At 40.1% G+C, this 25,048-nt stretch overlaps 1 protein-coding gene across 3 annotated transcripts in view; it reads right to left on the reverse strand.

Annotated features, from left to right (window-relative positions):
• Positions 1–25,048, reverse strand: part of MRTFA (myocardin related transcription factor A) — a 100,702-nt gene that overhangs the window by 67,155 nt on the left and 8,499 nt on the right. The window contains exon 1 of one of the 3 annotated variants that reach the window (XM_019660586.1): positions 15,608–15,714. The exons of the other annotated variants lie outside the window; for them this stretch is intronic. Within the exon in view, the coding sequence (XP_019516131.1) occupies positions 15,608–15,653 (46 nt within the window). The 5' untranslated portion in view covers positions 15,654–15,714. Of the gene's footprint in view, positions 1–15,607; positions 15,715–25,048 lie in introns of those variants that run through there. 3 annotated transcript variants of the gene reach the window in all.

Here is a 25,048-nt window from a genome sequence, read left to right on the forward strand (position 1 = left end):
ACAAAGGGAAATTAGAACGTATGTCCACATACAGAGCTGTCTGTGAATATTCACAGCAGCTTTATTTTAATTGCCAAAAATCAGAAACAACCCAAATGGCCTTCAACTTGTGAAGAGAACAAAATATGGTGGTACATCCACACAATGGATTACTTACTCAGCGACCTAAAAGAAGAAAAAAATAACCCGCAACTACTGCTACAGGCAACAACGTGTACAATCCCCCAAAACACTATGCTAGTGAAAGAGGCTATATACTGAATGACTGCATTTCCATGAAATTCAGGAAAAGGCACAAACTGTAAGGGCAGGAATAAGACCGGAGGTTGCCAGGAGCTGGGAATGGGGAAGGAGACGGTCTACAGCAGGCGCCATGGAACTTTCTGATGGAAACAGTCTACATATCTGGATTGTGGTGGTGGTTTACCTTCTATCAAAACTCATTGAACTGTACCCCTATAAGGGTGACGACCACTGCTGTATATAAATTGATCTCAATTTTTTTAAAAAAGCAGATTATGAAATCCTGCCTAGAAGCAGAATAGAATAGTAGTTAAGAACCCAGGCTCCAGAGCTAGAGTGCATGGGTTTAAATCTTGGCTCTACAGCTTACCAGCTGTGTGACCGTGAGGTGCTTACCATCTCTACATCTCCACTTAGTGAGGAGACTAGTATCCACCGCACAGGGGTGCTGCAATAAATAAGCTACTACACGTAAAGCACTTAGAACAGGCCTATTCTGTAAGCACCCAGGACATGCAAGCTGCTGTCACCACAACTGCAACATGTACATAAACATGTCTGTGCACAGAGGACAGTGGAAGTGGGGTCGCCGCCTGGGTTAGGATGATTTTGTTTTCTCTCTCCTTTCTGTTTATCTGTATTTTCTAAATTTTCTTCATTAAACAACTCTTGCCTTTATAATAAGCAAAAAAAATTTTTCCCCTCAAATAAAATAAAAGAAAGGACACTGGGCTGGAACTTAGGGGTCCTGTTTTTCAGCTGTGCTGCTAATTATTTAATTATATGACCTCAGGGTGTCACCTTCATCTCTAAAAAAGGAGGGGCTAGGGCCTGCTGAGTGGCTCAGTTGGTTAAGAGCTTGCTCAAGAGTTTGAGCTCTGAGCAACAGCGGTTCGATGCCCGGCCTGAGCTGAGCTGCCGCTAAGCTGCCAATAGGTAGCAGGATGGCTCAGCTAAAAAAAAAAAAAATTTTTAAAAAGGAGGGGCTGGAGCAGATAGGATGTCCTCCATCTCTAAAACGAAATGGTTTTCTAAGATTTACGGTGGGACAAGGCAAGCTACACCCTTTATTTGCTGCATTTTTCTTTCCGTATTTACTGTCTGCCTACCACGTGCTAGGCAGAGCTGTGACACAGGCAGATGAAACACCCAAGTCCCCACCCTCACGGAGCTTATCATACAGGCTGCTCAAAGAAATGGAGACAGACTTGCACCCAGTTATACAATCTGTCAGCATGACAAACACTCTGACGGGAATACAAAGCGGGGACCCAGCTGGCTTTGGGGAGTCAGAGAACACACCTGAGCCAAGTACAGAATGGTTTCAAAACACAAAAAAGTGAACCAAAGAGATGGGGAAAAGGGAAATCCAGCCAACGGAAGAGGGATGTACAAAAGCAAAAGGTATGACAATAACAGCATCTTGGGGAACGGGGGACAGAGAGGAATGGAGGGGGGCAGTCTGACAGCAGAGTGGGAATGAGGAGGGCCAAGGCCAGCGGCGGGGAGGCTGGGCAGGAAGAGGGAGGTGAGTGTTCAGACTGTTGATCATCTCCAGAAATCACACGGGACTGTAACTGTTTTGTTCTTATTCAAATGTCTATATATGCCACAAATAAACCTGATAAATATTAGTCTAAGATGTACTTTATTATATTTACAAATATAGCATATCCTTACAAAATTTTTATAAACAAAAATGTCAGTTCACTTCCATTTTCCATGGCTAATTGTACACAGTTGTTCATTCAATAAATATTTATTGAGTTTTATGCGTATGCTAGGTACTGGGGAGAAGGGAGACACAGACCGTAAACAAACGAACAACCAAAGCATAGCAAGCAGGAGAAGCAGACCGCGTTCTCTTCTGCCCAAAACCAACTGAGGTGTGTCCCCCTCAGAAGCAGGACAGAGGCGTGTGATACAGTGGCTGAGAACTTCGCACTTGGAACCTGATAGACCTTTGTCCAAATTTTTGCTCCTACCATCTCCTACCAGACTGGCTTTGGGTAAGTCACTGAACCTCTCGGAGCTTTCACCTCACCTGGCAATGAGGATAACATCACCAAATATAGGGTTTTAGGGTGAATTTAATGAGACAATCAATCATCAGTGTGTCAGAAAATGTTCAGCAAATGGTTCCTTTTATTTTATTATTGTTTAATTTTAATTTTCCACCTTTAGGGCAGCCCATGATCTCCCGCTATACAGACAAAAACACAGGGTAGAAAATAGGAAGAGCAAGGTATAAAAAAGATCTGTTTAGCATTACTAAGTTAACATTTTAGTGAATTCACCACTGTTTTCTTATAAAGATGTCATGCTTGGAACTAACATTCCTTTAGGATTTCTCAAACTGCTAATGTCTGCCTACATTACATGACCTAGTAAATTAAATAAAAATCATCACCCAAAATAGGGAGCAAGTCAGTCTCTCCTGGGATCCATCGTTCTGACTCGAACACTGACTCATTTAAAGAGCAGAGACAACGCAGAGTGCTGATAAGCAGTCTGAACCCAAATGTGGGGCATCTGCCAGAGCACACGGCAGACTGACCATTTACTGCAGGCAGAACTTTCTGAAACAGAAAAACCAAGATGGAAGGAGAGTTTTCTAACTAGCTGTACCTTAGAGTAATCACAACTTCCAGAAGAAAAGAGGCACAGCAATTACTATGTTTCTCAAGCAAACAAAAAAACGAAACCCTGCTGCCTGCCTATAATCACATACTCAAAGTGTTTTAACCATCTTTTTAAAAAGTTTATTTCTTACAAATGACTTAGAAAGCAACAGTCATTTAAAGATTCTGAAGGCAGAACATGCAACACAAAAAGAAAATGCCTTCTCTGTGTCCTCAGACCTTAAGGGCCAAAATGATTTTATTTAAACTTTCCCCCATAAAGTTCCCTTCGCAGTGAAACCAGGCAGTCACACTTTAGCTCAAACAGAAGGTTTAAGAAGCAGAGGAGAACCTGAACAGAGTTTGCAAGTCCAGTGTATAACTTTTTATACCAAAATAAAAGTCTACATCTATAAACAAAAAGAATACTTCTGCATCTCCTTCTCTTATTAGTGGTTTACAATCTCCTTTATAAAGATAGTCCTGGGCCGGCCGAGTGGTGCGTTGGTTAAGAACTGGCTTGGGATGCCAGAGGGCCCCGGTTCGGATCCCACATATGAGGGCCAGTGACACTGCCCTCTACAGCTAAGATGCTGAACAACAGGTCAACCTGGAGCTGGGATGCCGTGAGTCGCCGGCGATGGCGTAGGCTGCAGCTCCTGTGGCAGTGGGTTGCCATGGGCTACCGTATGTAGCCAGCAGCCAGCGTGAGCGGCCAGCAGCCGCAGTGAGTGGCCGTCCAGAGACCGGCGACTGATCTGCCTCAATCGGGAAGAGCGCAATGATGGTGCCAGCTTGGGCCAGTGAAGCAACATCCTCCACAACTATACTGAAAAACAAAACAACAACTTGTCTACCTGTCTGTTCCCCTTCCCCGATTCCCAACGCTGTTCCCCTCCCCTAATTCCCCAATAAAATCTTTAAAAAAAAAAAAAAAAAGATAGTCCTCTGTGGACAATTCCCACTTCCAGGGAACCCCAGGATCCTTCTGCCTACCCAATACGTCACAGGACACCTGTTTGCTCCTCTCCTCCACTCTCCGTCATCAGTGCACAGGGAAGCCAGCAGCTAGCGAGCCTTCTGAACTACCCGAGCATCCCATCCCTGCTAAGCTCCACTCTGCTTCAAGGTCTCCAGGCTGTGCTGTAGCCAAGAGCCTGAAGACACCACAAAGGCAGCGTCTTCCCTTTAGGTGCAGGAGAGCTGAGCTAACGAGGCTAGAAATTCATTCATCTGTGCTTCCCCATCACTGCTTGTGATAGCCCCAGAACATACCACCATTTGCTCTTTTTCAGTGGTTCAAATGTCACCAGCCAAACAAGCTCTGCACATTACAAACTGGCAACAAAATCAGAAGTGCACAGTTCGAGGGTGGGGGGAGACTATCCGATGATATCAAACTATATTTCTGCTGGCTCATTAGCATTATTTCATTGTCTTTGGTTATTTGCATCTTTCCAAGTCCAAAGCTGCTAGAACTCCTCCAGCACAAAGCCATCTCCTTCACTTATCTCCTCTGAAGCAACAGTGCTGCATGTTAATTCTTCTTCAAATCCAGGCGTTTTCCCTAGAAATCAGGATGCCCAGCAGCCACTCACGAGGGTTCCATGTTTTGCTTCGCAGACATTAATCCTCTGGTTTACACAGATACACACAAGCACCAATGTGAGGACAGTACAAACAGGAGACCAATGCTACACAGTGTCTCTAGTTTGGGAATCTGAAAGGAGCTTTAGCCCTTTAAGATGGCATATTTATTGAGCTCCCTAAATGGTACTATGCTTGGGGAGTCAATTTCAATTTGAAATGCTTCATAATTTTTAAAAGAGTGGTATCCTTCATCACACATCTTACCTCGAGACTTTGATACTATTCAAGAAAAATTTTTATCAAGACTGTACTGCAAAGAAGGTATCAAAATCCCCCAGGATACTTTATAAAAATAAGAAAAAGTCGAGAACCACATGACTTTACTCATATGTGGGATATAAAACTGAAAGCAACAAAGGAACAAGACAAAGAAACAAAAACTCACAGACAACAGTTTAGTGGTTGCCAAAGGGTAATGGGGGAGGGGGGATGGCAGAAGAGGGTAAAGGGGGTCAAATATATGGTGATGGAAGAACTGGCTCTGGGTGGTAAGCACATAATGTGATATATAGATGAAGTATTATAGAAACGTACACTTGAAACCTATGTAATTTTACTAACCATTGTTACCCTAATAAATTTAATAAAAAATAAAACAAACTGTCTAAGGCTGCATAGGCCCACTGAAAAGGTTCAGCGAAATTTAGATGAAAGTAATTAATTTATAACTTTAAATGTAAATGATGAAGTTAAGAAAGTTCAAAGCTGGACTGGGGGTGATGGGACTTCTCTGTAAAAGTCTGTTGTTTTCAGGCCAACCAAGTGGCTCAGTTGGGAAACAGTAACTTTTCTGATTACTAAAACTAGGTGAATGGTGAGGCATAATTAAAATTAACTCTACCCCTTATATTTTTATGAAAAGCAACAGAGAGCCAACATTTATTTTCTGGATCCAGACCTTATATTTAAATTTCATCCCCACAAATTCAAGCAATCAAAATGACAACGGGAAGCATAGCAAAGCAGTCACTTAAATAAGTGAGAGCCTGGATAAGGGTTTGCTCAAACAGAATCCTCAATTTAGTATCTCAAGTGACACTCCACTCTTCAAAATTATGAAACATTCCAAGTTGGATTTGACTCTCTGATTATACTACTACCTTTCAGGAAATTCAGATCTGCCACCTGTTCATGTTCATCATCTTAAAATCTTGGCTCCAGGAAACTTTTCCTAATTAACCTCAAAAACGCTCTGGCCACTCCACCTGCTGTACCTTCAGCATAAATTTTCTTCTTATTTTATGGCAAATGATTATCTCTATCTCCAACTAAATGCTAACTCTTTGAAGAAAAGGATTAGCATCGTGTTTATTTTATTTTGCCACAAAACAAAACAGGGCTCTACCCGATGGAAGGTCAATAATTATCAAATACCCAAAGCATCTAGTTCACTATCCTTCAGCCAGATGCTAACGATTGAACCCTTAGTAATGTTATTTCCCATCACTGCCAAATCCCAATCAAAGGGAAGTGGGAAAAGATCATACTCAAATTAGCCCCTGGAACTGATAATGCCCAGACTATGGTTGCCCATATTTATAAAATAAAGTTGAAAAAATTATCCATGAGTCTTATCCAAGTTCTTTCATACTATCCACTCAAGAGACTGCATGATTTTAACAGGTGCTTTGAAGTCAAAGCTGTGATCCCTGGCTCCAGCACTTAGCAGCTAGGTTCCAGGTTCTCTCAACATAAAATTTTACTTTACTTGAAGGACTGCTGTTGGGAGTTAAATGAGATAACTATTTAAAGTGCTACTACGAGGGAGGAAGTCAATCATGGTAGCTATTATTACTGTTAAAATTATGATTAATTATAAAGCTAAGAAAATGATTCATAATATAAATTGTATTAAAGTGCATTCTTTTCTGGTAAAATATGGTATATAAAATGTAATCCCTTCTTGAATGCAATCTGCTTACCACTGTGATAAATTTCCCCAGAAAAATTATCTCTGCTAGAAGGTAATTTGCCAGGGAATTGGGGAAGGTTTTACACAAATGCAAAGACATATATCCCACCTGAAACTCAGTTTTATGAAACATTTTCACATTTAATAGATGCCTTAGAATCCAAATGCCCAGCTTGTACTGTTAATGAACTGTTATACTCGTCCCCTGATCCTTTACAATCCATATCTCACTGCAGTGTCCACAGGGGCTGGACTTTCACATAGCTTCTTCAGTAACTTATTAAGAATTAAAGTTCTGATTGGAGAGAGATCAAAGTAACAATGAACTATCTCACTTCATTCCTGTTAGACCAGTGAAAAGTTTAAAAGAGTTTATATTTATAACACCTATATCTATCTAACAGAGAGGTGGGGAAAATGATACTCTCATACATGGCAGGTGGAAATGTGAAGTGCTACAGTCTTTTAAAAAGCATTTTGGGTAGGGTATCTACTGAACTTAAAAACACATATTCTCCTTAACCCATCTGTTCTATTCCTAAGAAATACATATATAAAACATACATAAAAAGGATGTTTATTGCAGTATTTTTCATAACAGCAAAAAAAGAAGCCAAATGAATATAATATCCTCCACTATGAGAATGTCTGAATACATTATAGTATATACATGCCATGAAGTATTATGTAGCCATTAAAAAAATTAATTTGAGGGCCGGCTGGGTGGCTCAGTTGGTTAGAGGGCAAGCTCTGAACAACAGGGTCACCGGTTCGATTCCCACATGGGCCAGTGAGCTGCGCCCGAGCTGAGCTGCTGCTGAGCTGCCAACAGGTGGCCAGATGGCTCATCTGGTGAGAGCACATGCTCTTTAACAACAAGGTTGCCGGTTTGACTCCCATATGGGATGCTAGGCTGCCCCCCCCACCCCAAACTAGATTGAGGGTGGCGACTGGACTTGGAGCTGGGCTGTGCCCTCCACAACTAAGACTGAAGTGACTTGGAGTTGATGGGTCCTGGAAAAACACAATGTTCCCCCTTCCCCAATTCCCCAATAAAATCTTTTAAAAAAAATTAATTTGAGCCATGTCAGATGATGTGATGGGATTCCATTAAGTACTGCTAAGAAAAGCAAAATGTGAAAAAAAGAAATGCATATACTATAATCCCATTTTAAAACAAGTCAATCGCAAAAAGAAAAACCTTGTGTGTGCATATGGGATTATGTGAGTGCAGAGAAAAATATGGAAGGATATACACTAGGTTGTTTCCATGGTTTGGGGGTAAAGACACACCAACTTTGGGGAATAAGGAAAAGGAAGGAGGGAATATTAAGCAAAAATCTGCACTTAAAGAAGTAAATTTTCAGATTTCTGCATCTATGTAAAATTATGTATATATGTAGATTTATGTAGGAAGACGTCTTAAATAAATTTTAAAAATAATCATCCTCTAAGTGGGGAATGGCAAAACTTTGCTTTAAACGATTTATTCAATTATCTCATTCTGATTGCTGCATTTGTCAGCTGATGTTTTTCTATATTGTGTCTCTAAAACGAATGACCCCCATTTATCACCAGCATCACAGATTAAGCAGAGTTAGGACCCACAGCAGGTAAGCACTATAAGCAAACAGCTAGCCCAATGCTCCGGCTACCAGCAAGGCACAAGTGACACGCAATAAAAATGGACTATATAAAATATAACAATGAAACACTGAATATACTATTATTTCAATTCTCCAACGGCCAAATACAATAAACACTGATTATGTTTCTTAATGGTTGGTGAGTTCTGACTAGAATAGATGATGGTCTCCACTGGCACCTTGTTGGAAGCTACTGTGCGCCCAAAGAGAGGCCTACTCTAATCTTAGAAACCAAATTCTTACGTTGCAAAGCACCCTCAAATCCCAGTTACTGTGGAAAGAACCTATTACTAATGTTCCCCCACCTTAAAGAAACCTTCAATTGAGATACATCTTTGTACCTAGTACCTAGGTAGGGCTGGAAGTTCCTGAATGAATGGGAAGGCATTTCATCCATAGAAAGTGGCAGTGTGCATAAATAAAATCTTATTGGGAAGAGACAAACCCATGTTTTCACACTCCATCAGCATATGTGCTTTATTTTTAAGTTTCTGTTATTTACTTAATCAAATGGGAGACTCAACTGTCCTCAAGTTCTGCTAGGAGAAACACTTATTTTTCCCTAGAAGCCACCACACTAGTCTTAATAACAGCGTATGTGCCAGGTACTGTTCTGTATGCTTTACACATATCAACTCTTTTAATCCTCACAAAACCCAGTGGTTCTCAACCCAAGGTGATTTCCCACACCCCCATTCCCCAAGGAGACACATGGCAATATCTGGAGACATTTTTTATTGTTGCAACTGGAGGGTTGTTACTGGCATCTAGCAGGCAGCAGGCAGGAATACTGCTCAACACCCTACAATGAGCAGGTCAGCCCCCCTACAACACGGAGTTATCCAATCCAGATGTCAACAGAGCTGAAGCTAAGAAACCCTGCAACGACCCTACAAGGTAGGTACTCTTGTTGTTCCCATTTTTCTGATGAAGGAACTGAGGTACCAAGAAGGTAAGTAATTTGTCTGAGGTCACACATCTAGCAGATGATGGCAAAGCCAGGATTTGAACTTAACAGTCTAGCTCCAGAGTCCATCCTCTTATCTGTTCACAAGAAAGAAAGACCCCAGTTGGGAAGCTTATCAACAACTTTCTCCCCTCTTCCTGGATTCCAGTCTTGTTTGGGAGAATTGAGTCATTTATTTTTTCATTCATTCAAAATTCCACCCTTCCATCTGCCATCTATCCATTCCACAAGCATTCACTGAGCGCCCACTATGTGCCTGATACTGCTCAAGGTGATTCTAGATGAACAAGACCTCTGTCCTTGTGGCACATACGTTTCCTCACTCATGTCCCCCCACCGTCCTTACTAGTCCTTACATGCCAAGGATGATCACACCTGTGCCTGGAAAAAAAAATGTGCGCATGGCTCACTCCTTCACTTCATTCAGCTCTCTGCTCAAATGCCACTTTCTCGGCAAGGCCTTCTCTGTCTGAGCCCCCTCCCTTTCTATAATAAATTAGCTACAGACTCTTACCATTATCTCCTTTCCCTCCTTTATGTTTCATAACAGCACTTCTCAGTCCTAATGTTTTATGTTATATATTTGTTCACTGACCTCTCTGTCATCAATAAAACATACAGTCCCCAAGAGCTCTATCTTCAGAATACAGTAATAAGCGTTCGATAAATATTTGTTGACTGACTGGATGAACAAACTTCTTTTCTATCTAACCATTTTTTCCCTGGCCCTCTGCAACTGCCTCTTATTTGGTTATTCCTTAGCCCCATTCAATTTATCTTCTACATGGAAACCAGAATAATCTTTCTAAAATGCAAATTGAATGCCAGGCCTCTACTCAAAACCCTTCAATGACTTCCCATTGCTCTTAGGATGAAGTCCGAATTCCTCACACACCTTTTCCGAGCCCCCTTGAATCTCTGAGTTATTTTCTTACCATTCATCTTCTCGAGTATTACAGCTTTAGTCACAGCAGTAGCAGTAAAGCTAATATGAACCGAGCACTTGCTGTGTGCTGGACACTAATCTAAGGGCATTATAGGTACTAAATCATTTAGTCCTCATCTGTGAGGTAGGAATTATTGTTACGTCTATTTTCAGATGGGGAAACTGAGGCACAGTGAAGTAGTTGTCCCAGGGCAACTAGTAAGTAAGTGGTAAGGCCAGGAGGTCAGCCCGAGCGGTCAGGCTCCAGAGCCCTCACTCCTACCCCTTAACACTGCGCATCTGCCCAGGCCGACTGGAACAAAAGTCCATCACTTCCTCAAATGTTCTGATAGCTCACCTCACACCTGCAGGCCTTCACTGTTCTTGGTGCTGGAGCGTCCTTCAGATCATGGCTTAAACATCCCCTCCTCAGCAACGCCTTCCTGTGGTGTTCCCTAGAACGGTTTGGATCCCCTGGCTCTGTTTTCCCATGGCACCCTACATGTCCGTTATAACCCCCTTCTATTTTATTATAATTACATGTCTGCCCGCAGCAATTAACTTCAGGCTGCACAAGGACAGGGACGGTGTCTGTCCCATTCACCAATGTGCCCCGAGCACCTGGCACAGGCCCTGGGGTATATGAGGAGCTGAGTAAGGGATCTCCTAGGGCACCAGCACCATGAAGCCTTTCCTAACCCATTCCAAAAGCAGCTCATTTTTTCTCTGAGAACCCTGCTCACATGGCACACGTTTATGCTTCATAGCTGTTCTATATCTATTAAAAGGTACACATATGTGTCCTTTTCTTGTATGCTTGTGAAAAGCAGGTACACCTTGAATATTTATGCTACCTTTGGAGTGCCTGTCACAGACTTAGCACTTCAAAGTAATTACTATGCACAAGGGACCTCTGTATTATTCCTTACAACTAACTGCCTGTAAATCGACAATGATCTCAATAAAAATTTCAATTTAAGAATTATTGAAAGAAATGGATTGATAAATAATTACTCAAGAATTTAAAATGACTTCCCACTATGTGAAGGCCAAACTCTCCAATTTAATACTCAAAGTCCTTGATAATCCAGCTCCTTGTTACCTATTCAACCCCATCTTCTTCTCCTATGGCCCCATACGTCCAATGCCAATCAAGGAGAAAGCCTTATTCTTCCTCACATGCCAAGCCTTGTCTCACTTCCAGAACTTTCCTTAGGATACCCTTCCCACCCCCACACCTTTGATTCGCCCTTCTCTCCTCTGATTCCCCTTGCCTACCCAAACTGCACTTTTCCTTGAAGGTCCAGCTCTAATCTTACCTCTACTGTGGTTTTCCTGGATTCCTGTATCTCTTTTTCTTAGTGACTTATAATCCCCGGTAACCCCTATATCTCCAAAAAGAATACAAACGTCCTGAGTCTCAGAATCATTCCTTGTACTTCTCAGAAATCCCTCAGAGTACCTACTGGAGTGTTAAGTATATAACCAATAATTAATAAATACTTGCTAATTAAAAGAGAAGTCTTGGGCCGGCCGAGTGGCACATTGGTTAAGAGCTGGGATGTCAGAAGACCCCGGTTTGGATCCCACATATGAGGGCCAGTGACACTGCCCTCTACAGCTAAGATGCTGAACAACAGCTCAACCTGGAGCTGGGCTGCCATGAGTCGCCGGCGACGGCGTAGGCTGCAGCCCCTGTGGCAGTGGGTTGCCATGGGCTACCGTGTGTAGCCAGCAGCCAGCGTGAGCGGCCAGCAGCCTCAGTGAGCGGCCATCCAGAGGCCAGTGACTGATCTGCCTCGCCTGGGAAGAGCGCAATGATGGTGCTAACTTGGGCCAGTGAAACAATGTCCTCCACAACTAGACTGAAGAACAAAAACAACAGCAACTTGTCTGTTCCCCTTCCCCCGATTCCCCAGCGCTGTTCCCATCCCCCCAATTCCCCAATAAAAATCTTTAAAAAAAAAAGAGAGAGAGAGAGAGAAGTCTCACAATAGCCATGCATATATCAACCCTCAACCATCCATGCTAACAAGAGAGGCTACCCCACAGAATGACAACGTGCTGGGTGAGACCAACTACATTTTCGAGTGGGCAGGAATGCCTGTATTTGTATTAAGTTGTTTCCAGTTTTCCAGAAAGTCACAAAGCTGCCACAAATGGTCTAACTGCCAGGGCCCAGAGCCTGCTCAGCTTATCATTCCATACTGGCAAACAATTGTATAACTTTTCCTCATCTATGACACAAAGATAAAAATAAGCAGAGGTAGTCATATTCTAAACATTTGCTGGTTCACACCTTCTCCTAATAGGGAAATCATTGTTTGGACACAAAAGATCATTTATTCTAACTAACTCTTCGTGGGCAAATATCTTGTTTGTATCAACAAAGTGCTTTTGTAAATAGAATATAGTGACAATATCAAAAAGAATTTGAAAGAGAGATTTGCCAAAGAAAATCCCTGTGATGATCTACTCGTAGGATAACCCAGAGTTGATACAAGGCCAAGTTCTCCCCCTAGTCCACCGAGGTTGGCCTCAGCCCACAGCTATTTTCCCTAAGTGAGAGTTTGTATTAGAACTCCTAAAACTCGCTTTGGTTAGCTTCTCTTTCTCATCCAAGTGGTCAGAGTTTTCTTATAACCACACACCACACTACTGAAAAGGTAAGTTTCTTAGCCTGAATTTTTGTTTATACCTGGTAGAAGCTACAGATTTCTCTCAGAGGGATTTCAGAATGCCTAAGCTTATCTCCAGAAAACTCTTCGAATACTTTTAGTAACCTAATGGCAACAGCTTTGCTACTAAAAAATTTCCCAACATCTTCCCGTTTGGGCAGGCCCTGCTGAAATCCCCCTCCCCGTAAGGGGAGTCTGAGTAAAATACTGCCAGCTTCAAGTTCCCTTGGGCAAATTTCCAGCCTCAGTGCAAGGTCATGAGGTTAAACATTTCTCAGTGACGCAGGCTCCCTTGGAGGGAGGAACAAGAAAAAAATTAAGACTTATTCTTTCCAGCACAGTAAATCAAGAGACAGCAGCCAACTCCTGAAACACAAAATGTGAGTGAAGTTAAACTATATGCTGTTTGCTTTCCTCAGGCCCCCAGTAGGAGCACAGGACCAAGATGAAAACTGTAGGATGGGAGGAAAGGCAACTGCTGAACCAATAGTCCAACCAAATCGATAGATAAATCTCTAGATTCTCTAGAAAATCTCTAGAATATGAAAACATGTATGTTTCCAGCCACTGTATAATTTATGATAACTAGAGCAACTAAAGCAAAGTGACTGAATTGGTGGTTGTAGGGTAAGGAAATGGAGTCACACACAAAGCCAATCATTACTTAGGATTAAAATGTGTTTTAGGTGGAAGGCTGGAAAAACTAAAACAAAGTACGTTTAATCAGCTTCTTGAGGATAAGACTGATCACAGAAGCCAAACTCATCTGAGGGCTGGTATGGCTCCTGGACCTCTGGCCACCACAGATAGATAAAAGAATGAAATAAAATCAGTTCCCCTTGAACTGACTGATAGATCATAGAACTTTAGAGTCAGAAAAAACCTATCACAAGAAGATTCCTATACTGAAAATACTGTTACATTTGTACAGCACTTTAAATAAAATTATGAACCTGCTATGTGCCATGAATGACCTTACTTCTAATGATGACACCTGCTAGGAACAAGAATGTAATAAAACAATTGCTCTGGTGGTTTGTACCAAGTAGAGGGAGAGCACAGGAGAAGGAGCACCTAGGTAGGTCTGGAATCAAAGGTAGCATGCATCTCGGGAGAGGCAGCTCTTGCTGGGACTTGAAAGATGAACAAAAGCTAGTAAGTAGGGTGGAAAGCAGAGAGAGGAACCGTCAAAGCAGAAGGGAGTGTATGCAAAGAAACTGAAAATGAAAAGGGCACAGAATGTTCTGGAAACTAAAAGCAGTTCAGCATTGCTGGAGACTGAAGTTGAAAGTGACAGGAGATGACGGATTAATTAGAGGCCAAATAGACAAATATAATAGTTTAAATTTTACCCCATAAGACATTGGAGAATTCTGAGAAAAAAAAAGATTAGAGTTGATTGTACAAAAACTATCTTGGCAGCTGTATGAAGGAGAAATTAAAGAGGCAGGTTATAGGCAGGGAGACCAATAAGCAGGCTACTGAAACCACAGTGAGAAATGACAGGAGTCTGGTCTAGAGCAGTGAGACAAAACACGAGAAGTCTAAATAGAGGCAGAATTGACAGAACTCAGAGACCAAATGGATGTGAGGAACACAGGACAAGAGAAATTAAGAATGACTCCTAATTTCCTGGTTAGACAACTGGTACTAAGTTAGGGAATGCAGGGGCAGTCACAGGGAAGATGACATCAGTTTTAAATAGGTAAAAGGCTGAAGTGCATGTGAGTTAGCTAGGTGCCCAGGTGGGAAGAACTCACTGATTAAATGAAGCCAGAGCTCAGGATATGGATACAGACATCCTGACAAGTGGTAACTGAAGCCACAGGTTGGGATGAGATTGCTAGGGAGAATGTATAGACTGGGAAGGAAAAAGGGTCAAGGATTAACCCTGGGAAATACTGACATTTAAGGGACAGGAAAAAGACGACTGCAGAAAAGACTGAATGAATGGCAGACAGAGAGGTAGAAGGCAAGCTGGAGAGAGAAAGGTGTCTCTAGTTTAGCTGCTAAAATCTTTCCTATTTGGGGGAAATTCCAAGATATGGGGAAAGCAGGCCCCTCTTCCTACTACAGAAGCTGAAGAGGAGGAACAGAGAGTGTCTCTCTCAGCATCCTGGCATCTAGGTCACAACTATAATCCCAGTTAACCAATAAGATCCTCCCATCTAGAACTTTGAAAATTAGAGCAATGACACAAAAGTGGAAACTATCAGAAATTATTCATGGCACTGCTGCAAGTGTCTACAGGTGGCAGGACCAACAGCAACAAGCGCTAGTTGGAGACCAGGCAAGAGGCAGTGGCAGAGGAGGTCCAGGGAGCGGGGAGCCAGTGACGAATCCTCAACAGGCCAGTTCCACGACACGGCCGGCACTACATTCTGCTCATTTCCTGACCTTTATTATCCAGCCTTCTCACTAAGGCTATGTACTATCCAATACAAAATAAAAATAAATTTTTTTTATGCTTAGGTTAACCAAGATTATACAAAGAACCCCCCAAGTAGTACAGAATGAGGAGAGAGCATCAAAATCAAGTGAGAGGAAGTATAGGATGGCGTAACTAGGAGGGCTGTGGTGACCTTGGTAAAGCTGCTCACACGTGTTATCTCATTCCATCCCTACAACACCTTCTGAGGAAGATCAAGCAGGTACTACATCTTTAGTTTAAGGAAAAAAACTTATTTAAGGAAAAAAATGAGGTTACAAGAGAGTAGGAGGATGCTTAAGGTCACACAGTTCTTTTTACTATCCAAGGTTGCCGTCAAGAAAGTTATTTTATAGATGCTCGTTAAAGGAGATGTTACATGTCTATGCTAATTCTTATACCAAATGTCAGCTAGTACAGATTACGACCACAACTGGCTCCCAATCCCAGACTTCCAGATTCCTCAATGTGGGTAATATAAAGAGGATCCTAACAAAAGCACTTAGGATCCTTGTAGACAAACACCCAAAAACCCACCTGAAGCAGCATGAGGCTCCTTGCCACCACCCTTCCCATGGCTCATGCAGGGTGCCTTGGTCACCACTTCAAGAATACATCATCAGCTACAGGACTCAGGGGGAAGAAGGGCTCTTCTATCCCTGACCATGAGAACCACTGTGGGAATGAGAGGTTGAGAGCTTTCAAAAGAAGATGATTATTTCTCAACTTCATTCCTTTGGGATATGTCACAGCCAGGAAGGGAGAAATTGGAAAAAGCAGCTTTCACAAGCTGCCAAATCCATGTCCTAGTCCTAGGGGATAATTAGCCAATGAGGTTTTGTGGCGCTGATGTAATGTTGGCAGAGGTTAATGTTTTATGGTTAAACATGTAGCCTCTTGATATTTAGCTACAGGGCTAAAAAGGATGACATCCTGAAAAGCCAAGAAACTCATACCCATAACACCACCACTTAGCAATTTGAATCTTAAAAGTAATTTGTAAACTTGAACTGATCCATCTTTATCATGAATCGTTTACAAGAAGAGCATTTGTTACAAGTATAAATTTTCTAAATCTTGTTTTATGTAACTCTTCTGCTAGGAGAAGAAATTTCTAAGCACCTCCAAATAACAAAGACAACTTAGAAAGCTTAAAGTAACAAAAGAAAGAAATTAGAAGAAAGGGAAGTTTTCCAAGGAATCAAGTCTGTTTGTGGTGCTTTAATCCCACTACCAGCACACCAAGTTTAAAGCTGTCTGACATCCTTATGAAAACAATTTTTGAAACTGCGCACGCTAAGCCGAGAGCTTTCAGAAGCACGACATAGCTTACAAAAATTGTCAATCTTCATCTTAGAAGTAGTCTGAGATGCGAGAGGTAAGAAATCAGTGGGCAGGGAGCAGAAGGATTTAGACACCAACACCCTTGGTTTGAGCTTAGGCTATTACATTTCAGAACGAATGCTTGCCACTTTAATAAAAATTGTTAAGTCCTTTGAGTTAACTATTCCACAATGATCTCCCAAAGCCTGAGACAAAAACTAAGAACATTAAAAAGAAAGAAAATTAATCTCTAATCAATTAGCCAAAACATATAGTGCTTGCAGGTATGTGCTAATGTGCCTTACTTGGTTCAATCCCGGGCAGAAGTGCTCTAGTGGTAGGGATATGAACACGGCAGTTTATATCTTGACAACTTCACAAAAATTAAGGATGACCTTTCTCAAACAGATTGAGGGAGAGGGAAAGATTGTACCAAAAACAAACATGACCCTCTACATCTTATAAAGGACTTAGACAGTCATCCTTAGCAAGATGGTTTGTCCTTGCTCTGGAAGTGATAGTTCGGTTGGGGGACCTGAATACCGATTCCAGGAGTGGCTTCCTTCTTCCCAATCTCTCCAATCTTTTGTGTTCACTTCATTCATACATACATTTATTTAGCACCTACTATGTATCAAGCTAGATAGATGCTGGATATAAAATGGCAAAACAAAATTAACTATAACAGATGAGATACCTGTCTTCATAGAGTTTATAATCTAGTGAGGGAAATACATATTAAATGATTAAAAATCCCATAAATAAGCTATAATCTCAAAGTATAAGCGCAGGAAGAAAAAGAGAATGAGAAAGAATGAAAATAACTGGAGGGAAGGGGCATTCTCTGAGACAGCAGGTAGGAAACAGGAGAGAATGTAGGAGAGGTGGATGGAACCTCGAAAGCAAAAGGGACAAGAGCAGAAGGTTAAGTTGGAGAGGTAGGCAGGTACAGAAAAAAATGGAACCACGCACACTGGGAAACTCGCCTACTAGTCCATTGGCACAAATATTGACTTCAAGACTAGATGTTATCTAAGCTCTTATTCAAAACTATCTAAACTAGAATATGATCCCTACCGTATGTTCTAGATTCTCAAACACCTTTCATGTAACACCTACCAAATACTACGAGCATATTAAAAACTAGACTTTTTCTTCAAATTTATCAAGACTTTTCTAAAAACATTCATACTAACCACCTTAGTTGGGATTAAACATAAATATAGTAATGCTGAGTCAGTTGACCAAAAGCCCAACTCCAAGGGGATCTTCAGGATAAAGCTAATGGAAGGTTATTTGCAAACATCTCATGGACTGACTTAGCAGACATAAAACTCAGCTGCTAAGAAGTTCCTGAAAGCTCTGTACTGCAGAGCTCAGAAACAAAGCGGGAAGGAGGCCTGGGACCTTTTTTCTTACCAGAGTCAGCAACGACCTTCACATGGAAAACGTTCCTGCTCTAAAGATACACAGGTTTAAATTTATTTTCTACCCACAGAAAGTATTTGCTACACTGGAAAAAAATTTCTAATGCGCATTTATGGCAAGACACTCATGAGCTTTTGCTTAGTTTCAAACATGTGAAGCTGGCTTTGCCCATGGGCGTAGTCAGAAATTTTACTACACTGTAATTCAAAACAGCATCCTTTCTAATCCTTGTGAACAGGTACAAGAGTCACTGTTAAAACAGGGGAGCGTCTGGGCAAAGGTTAGGGCTTGTAGGAAGGCTTTCTCAATAGGATTAAATGCATAAAACAAGTTATCTCTATGCAAAGAGTTCTAGGACAACAGAATTTAACATAGGCATTCAAAAAGAGGAAAAGGTTAGGGGTTTTTTATTTTTAACAATTATGTCATAGTGTTCTGAGGGAGGAATAAGGCAGGGAGGGAAGGAGGCAAAAAAGGCAGGTAGGCTATGTATTGAGAGAATTGGACAGAGGAACCTAGACAAGTTGGGTAGCCTGTCAAGAACTACTATGTAATTATGTTGAAATAAACAGATTTCAGGTTCTCATGGAAAGCAAAATAATGTAGTGGTAAAGAGCATGGCTTCTGAAGGCAGATCACTTGGGTACAGTCTTAGCTCTACCACTTACCAGATGTGTGGCATTGGGCACGTTCATTATCCACTTTGCCCCCTCAATTTCATCATTTATAAAATGGGATAATAAGAGTCCATCTCATACAGTTGTTGCAAAGATTAAAATATATTAATATATATATATTATTTATTTATTTATTTATTTATTTATTTATATTTGCTGGAATTCTTACAAAATCCATTTAGAATTACATACTCTAGAAATGTGTCTGTTTTGGGGGAGGGTGGTGGTGGTGGTGGTAATGTGTGTGTTTTGCATTTTCCTGTTTGGTCTCTACTAGTTTTTAATGGTTTGTTTTTAAAATATGAGGTTGTCTCAGCTACACTTACGGGAAATAAAAAAAGATTTACTCACCTGTGGGGCAGATTTTATGTACCTTTTTTTTTTTCTTTTTTTAGCTGAGCCATCCTGCTACCTATTGGCAGCTTAGTGGCAGCTCAGCTCGGGCCGGGCATCGAACCGCTGTTGCTCAGAGCTCAAACTCTTGAGCGAGCTCTTAACCAACTGAGCCACTCAGCTGGCCCTTGTGGGGCAGATTTTAAATGTGAAATACTCTACCCCTGGGTTTAGGCATGGTCAGACCCAAGAAATGAGTGATGGTGGGGGAAGGAGATTTCTGGGCGAAAGCTCAGGAGCCACCTACAGAGTTTGTCTTTCTAACTTAGAGATTATTTTCCAGAACTATTCTCAAACTTTGGAGGGTTCTGTGTAATTACAGCACATTTCCAGGCAAGAGAACAGGGGTTTGGGAGACAGGTGATGTAGATGGGAAAGAAGTTCACAGACTCAGGTTTTTTGTTTTTGGGGGTTTTGTGTACCATTACCTAGCAGTGCTACCTCTTTTTATCCTTTTGCATACTGCCTTCAAGAGTGACTATAACTCCAAGCTCTTGGGGCCCAAGTTAGCTCAGGGTACTCCACAGTGGAGGTGAAAGGCAATCAACCTGATTTGTTATACCGAATGGAACATTTTTCTGCTGTACATAAAAGGAAAAAAGCAATAAAAGCCAACAGAATGTTCCACAAACTTAAAAAAAAAATTAGAACAATTACACCCACTCATGGGTTTTGAAACGCACAGTGACAGAATCATGCTAGTTCAAAAGCAAAAGAGCATAGTCTGGCTGAAACTAAATCTAATTTCACTGTAAAATGACTAGCTGGAAAAGGGAGATAGAAATTAGCAACAGAGGTGAGAGTCCCTAAGTTAATTTTTATAACAGTTTTAGATTTATATTAATAAAAGATAAGAGTTTTAACATAAAGGTCACTTTAAGCTTACAAGAATTAGAGATAATTTTTATAAGTTTTTAAAGTCAATTTTATTGAAGTTTAATTTAGATATAATAAACTTCACCCATGTGAAGCACACATTTCAGTGTGTTTTGACAAGTGTATACACCTGCCATAACCACTACAACAATCAAAATACACATTTTCATCCCCGAAGTTCTCTTTTATGCCTCTTTGTAGTTAACTTCTCTTTCAACTTTTGGCCTCAGGCAACAACTGAACTGCTTGCTTGTCTGTCTGTCACTGTAGAGAAACCTGCATTGTTTTCTTATACAATTTTTTTGGAGATATAATTCACATACCATTCAATTTGCCTATTCAAATTATGTAATTCAGTAGTTTAATATACCCAAAGTTGTACAAGCATCACCATGATCTAATTCCAGAACATTTTCATTACCTCCAAGAGAAACCCATATTCATTATCAGTCACTCCCCATCCCCTGCCACCAGGCCCTGGCAACCACTAATTTACCTTACATCTCTATGGATTTGTCTCTTCTGGACATTTTATATAAATAGAACTGTACAACAAAATGTGACCTTTTGTGTCTACCTTCTTTCACATGACAATGTTTTCAAGGCTCATCCATTTTTACAGAATATATGAATACTTTGTTCTTTTTATGGCTGAATAATATTCCATTGTAAGGATATACCACATTTTGTTTATCCAGGCATCAACTGATAGTCATTTGTGTTGTTTCCACTTTTGGCTAATGTGGCTATGAACATCTGTGTACAAGTTTTTGGGTGGGCAATGTTTTCAATTTTCTTTGGATATATACCGAGAAATAAAATTGCTGGGTCATATGGTAACTCTATGTTTAATTTTTGGAAAAGCTGCCAAAGTGCATTTTTTTTTAAAAGATTTTATTGGTGAATTGGGGGAGGGAAACAGAGTTGGGAAATCGGGGAAGGGGAACAGACAAGTTGCTGTCCTTTTGTTCTTCAGTCTAGTTGTGGAGGGTGCCACTTCACTGGCCCAAGTTGGTATTGTGATCATTAGGCTCTTCCCAGCTGAGGCAGATCGGTCGCCAGCCACTGGACAGCCTCTCACAGCAGCTCAGGGCAGCCCACTGTAGCAGGGGCTGCAGCCTACACCGTCACCAGCCACCTAAGGCAGCCCAGCTCCAGGTCGAGCTGTTGTTTATCATCTTAGCTGTAGAGGGCGCAGCATTACTGGCCCATGTGGGAACCGAACCGGCAACCTTGTTGCTCAGAGCTTGTGCTCCCAAGCCAACTCTTAACCAACTGAGCCACTCGGCCGGCCCCTGTCCACATTTTTTAAATTAAACTTATTATTTGGGGTACTGATAGATTCACATGCAGTTGTAAGAAATAATGCAATGAGACCCCCATCCCATGTATTCTTTACCCAGGTCCCCTGCAATGATAACATCCTACAAAACTATAGTGCAACACTGACATTGACATTGATGCTGTCAAGATACAGAACACTTCCATCACTACAAGGATCCTTTCCATCACTACATGTTGAGATTTTACAGCCACATCTACCTTAGCCTCTGACAACCATCAATCTGTTCTCCGTATCTATAATTTTGTCATTCCAAAAATGTTATACTAATGGAATCTTTTGGGACTGACTTTTTCCCTTGGCATAATTCTCTGGAGAGTCATCCAGGGTGTTTTACGATTTCAATAGTTTGGTCCTTTTTAAAACATTTTTTATTGCTGAGTAGTATTGTATAGCCTGCATTTTAAATACATTATATATTATCATTCAGTATGTACTCATTTCAGTCTGGCTTCTTACATTCAACATAATGTTTTCGAACTCATCCCTTTTTTTAAATGAAATGAATCAGTTGTTTGTTCCCTTTTTATTGCTAGTAATTATCCACTTTATGGATGTACCACAACTTATCCATTGACCTGGTGATATGTGACACCTCGGTTTTTCCAGTTTCAGGTCATTAAGAATAAAGCTGATATGAAACTTCATGTACAAATGTGAATATATGTTTCCATTTCCCTTAATGACCTAGGAATAGGATTGCTGAGTAATATGGTAAATACGTTTAACTTTATAAGAAATGCCAAATTGTTTTCCAAAGTGATTATACCATTTTACATTCCACAAGCAGTGTATGAATTCCCATTGTTCCAAATCCTTGCCAACACTAGGTATTGTCAGTGTTTTTAATTTCAATTATTCTACTGGGTGTGTAGTGGTATCTTGTTGTGGTTTTAATTTGCATTTCTCTGATGGTCAATGGTGTTGAGCATCTTTTCATGTGCTTATTATTGGCTATTCGCACGTTTTTTTGACATGTCTGATCAAGTCTTTTCCCATTTTTTATTGGGTTATCTTGTTATTGAATTTTAAGAGTTCTTTATGTATAGTTACAACCTCTTTGTCAACTACATGTATTGTAAATATTTTCTCCCACTTTATGGCTTATCTTCATTTTCAACAATGTACAAATAGGAAAAAAATGTGTTTAAATTTTATAAAAGTCCAATTTAAGATTTTTTTTTTGTATAGTTCATGCTTTTTGTGTCTTTTAGCTTTTACATTTAGGTCTATGAACCATTTCAACCGAATTTCTTTTCTTTTCTTTTTTATACTATGAAGGTAAGGATCAACGAGTTTTTTGTTTTGTTTGGTTTGCTGTTTGGGGGGATATTTAGGGCATAGATAGCCAGTCCTTCCAGCATTCTTTGTTGAAAGGTTTCCTTGCCTGATTTCTCTTTTTATTTAAATAAGGAATAGAAAGAAAAATAACACTACTTCTAAATACTCAAAAGCACTGCCATTTCAGTAGAACAGAAAATTCCCACACCCCTGTATCTTCCCACCTCACAGAGCACAGGCCTGATCAGCTAGCTCCACTGGTTCATAGAAAAAGCAGTTTAACTTCCAGACAACAAGTAAATAAATGTCTTTTTTCTGAAGCTATTACATGAATTCACACAGAAAGGAAAGAATAGAGTAAGCCCCCACCATTTTTCCAAACACTGTTAGGTGTGCTAGATATCGTATTCTCACGCATAATCATTCAGTATGGTTTCAATCAACATCAACAGAAACAACTACCAATCTGGCCTTCAGCAACACAGAGGGGTAGGGTAACCTAGGAGGTGTGAAGAGCAGTGTTTTGAAAATCAGGACATGGGGAGTCAAAGCAATGTGATCTTAGGTAAGTCCCCATCTTAGTCCCCCCATTTGTTCACCTGTAAAACGAAGGTTTTGCATCAGGTTATCGCTAAGATCCTTCTCCAATTAAACATTCTAGAATGCCAAGAAGTCTATTCTTTCTTCCAAAAGTCAAGAAAAATGGCCGCCCAAAAGGTACCATATTGTGAACATTTATCAAATGCTGAATACTGAGCAAGTTTTCTTTTTGTTTCCTATTTTATCCAATGCTTCCATACTAATTAGAAATCATATAATCTTTCCAGCCACTGTTATTTTTATCATCTGATTTTTAGTATTTTGAGCAGTACTTATTACCCAAGAAATATGCCAACAAATCATCTTTATTTCATCTGTTCACCTCAAAAAAGGTCAATAAAAATAAAATACCTGTTGGACCAATACTTCTCAACTTCACGCACCTGAGGATTTTGTTAAAATAAAGATTCTGACTGCATGTCTAAGGTGGAGCCTGAGATTGTGCATTCCTAACAGGCTCTTAAATGATACAGATGCTGCTGCTGGTGCTTGGAACACACTTGGAGTAGCAAGGGGTTAAAAGGCTGAGGTCATAGTATCTGTTTGAGTAGCCTAATTAATGTTAGCACCCTAAGTTTTCAATACTCTACACAACAAAATATTTTTAAAATGAGTCTTAATGGCATTGATTTGAGGAACGAAATCTAATTGATTCTCAAGAGAACATACTAAAGGTAACAGTTCAGAAAGTCAAGGTCACTTTAGTTAACTTTTAATTTTTTAACTAAGTGCTCCAGGTCCTATTTACATTGCAAAGACAAGGCAATATGAGTTTTGGCTTTGAGATAAAGAGTAGATGGATTGTTAAGACACTTTTCACACCTACCCTAGGGTCAAAGAACAAAATATATTACAGAAAAGTACTTTCAAATAATTAAAACATTTTATACTAACACTACTATTTTATGCCCAAGAGAACTCAAATTATTCTTACCCATCAAAAACAAAAAAATAACTTAAGTGTGTTTTTAGCTTATAAAAACTTCTGAAAGGTTCAGTAAATTGAGAGTAAGTTAGTGTGTATAGGAAGGATCTATAGCTCTGCCAAGAACTTGGCCTAATACAAACACTGCAAAGATAAATTTCAATAAATCTTACAAAATAGAAACAAAGGCACAAAATGTAAAAGGGATTTATACAAACTAGACTGGTCAGAAGGAACAGCTTAATGGGATGGAATGCCTCCCCTTATCATGCATTGTTTGGTCAATGGACTGTTTTGACTGCAGAGGTCCCAAATCAACAAGTCTAGCTCCTATCTACATTTCCAGCCATTTTCTCCCTCTTTTAACCATAACTAAGTGTAATCTCACTCTCTCTCTCTCTCTCTCTCTCTCTCTCTCTCTCTCTCTCTCTCTCTGTTTTATTTGAATACAACAGAAATGTATGCTTATGATAGAAAATCAGAAAGATACAGAACTCAAAAGAAGCAAAAAAGATCTCCTATGAAATCCCACTACCCAGAAACAGCCATTAATATTCTGGTGTATATTCTTACAGCCATTTTTTTAGGATTATATGGATAAATGGTAAACATTTTCCCACATCTTTAAATAATCTTATGACTACATTGGTATCCAATCAAATGAATGTACCATAAGTTACTTAACCAATCTCCTACTGTTAAAATTTAGGTTGTTTCTGTTTGTTTGTTTGTTTGTTTTACTATTATAATATTGCTATGAGCATCCATATCTTATATATTTTTTATAATTTCCTTAGAACAAATTCCTAGAAGTATTTCAAGGCTAGGTTGTTTTTTGTTGTTTTTTTAATAGGAGTTGCCAAATATCAAGAGACTTGTGGGAGGGTTAAAAAAAAAAAACAAAAAAACAACTACTGCATCTAATTGTATTCAAAGTCCCAGTAATAACAAAAAATAACCACCACAATAACATAAAAAAATAAAGCTCTTAATATGTGCCAGAAACTGTTATTAAGCATTTCACATATATTAACTCATTTAATACAACTTCCTGGGTTGGCATTATTACTATTACCATTATTATTATAATTATTGTTATTATTACTATTTTACAGGTGAAGTAACAGGAACAG

Source organism: Hipposideros armiger, unplaced genomic scaffold (genome assembly GCF_001890085.2).
Source record: "Hipposideros armiger isolate ML-2016 unplaced genomic scaffold, ASM189008v1 scaffold_321, whole genome shotgun sequence".
Taxonomy (NCBI): Eukaryota; Metazoa; Chordata; class Mammalia; order Chiroptera; family Hipposideridae; genus Hipposideros; species Hipposideros armiger.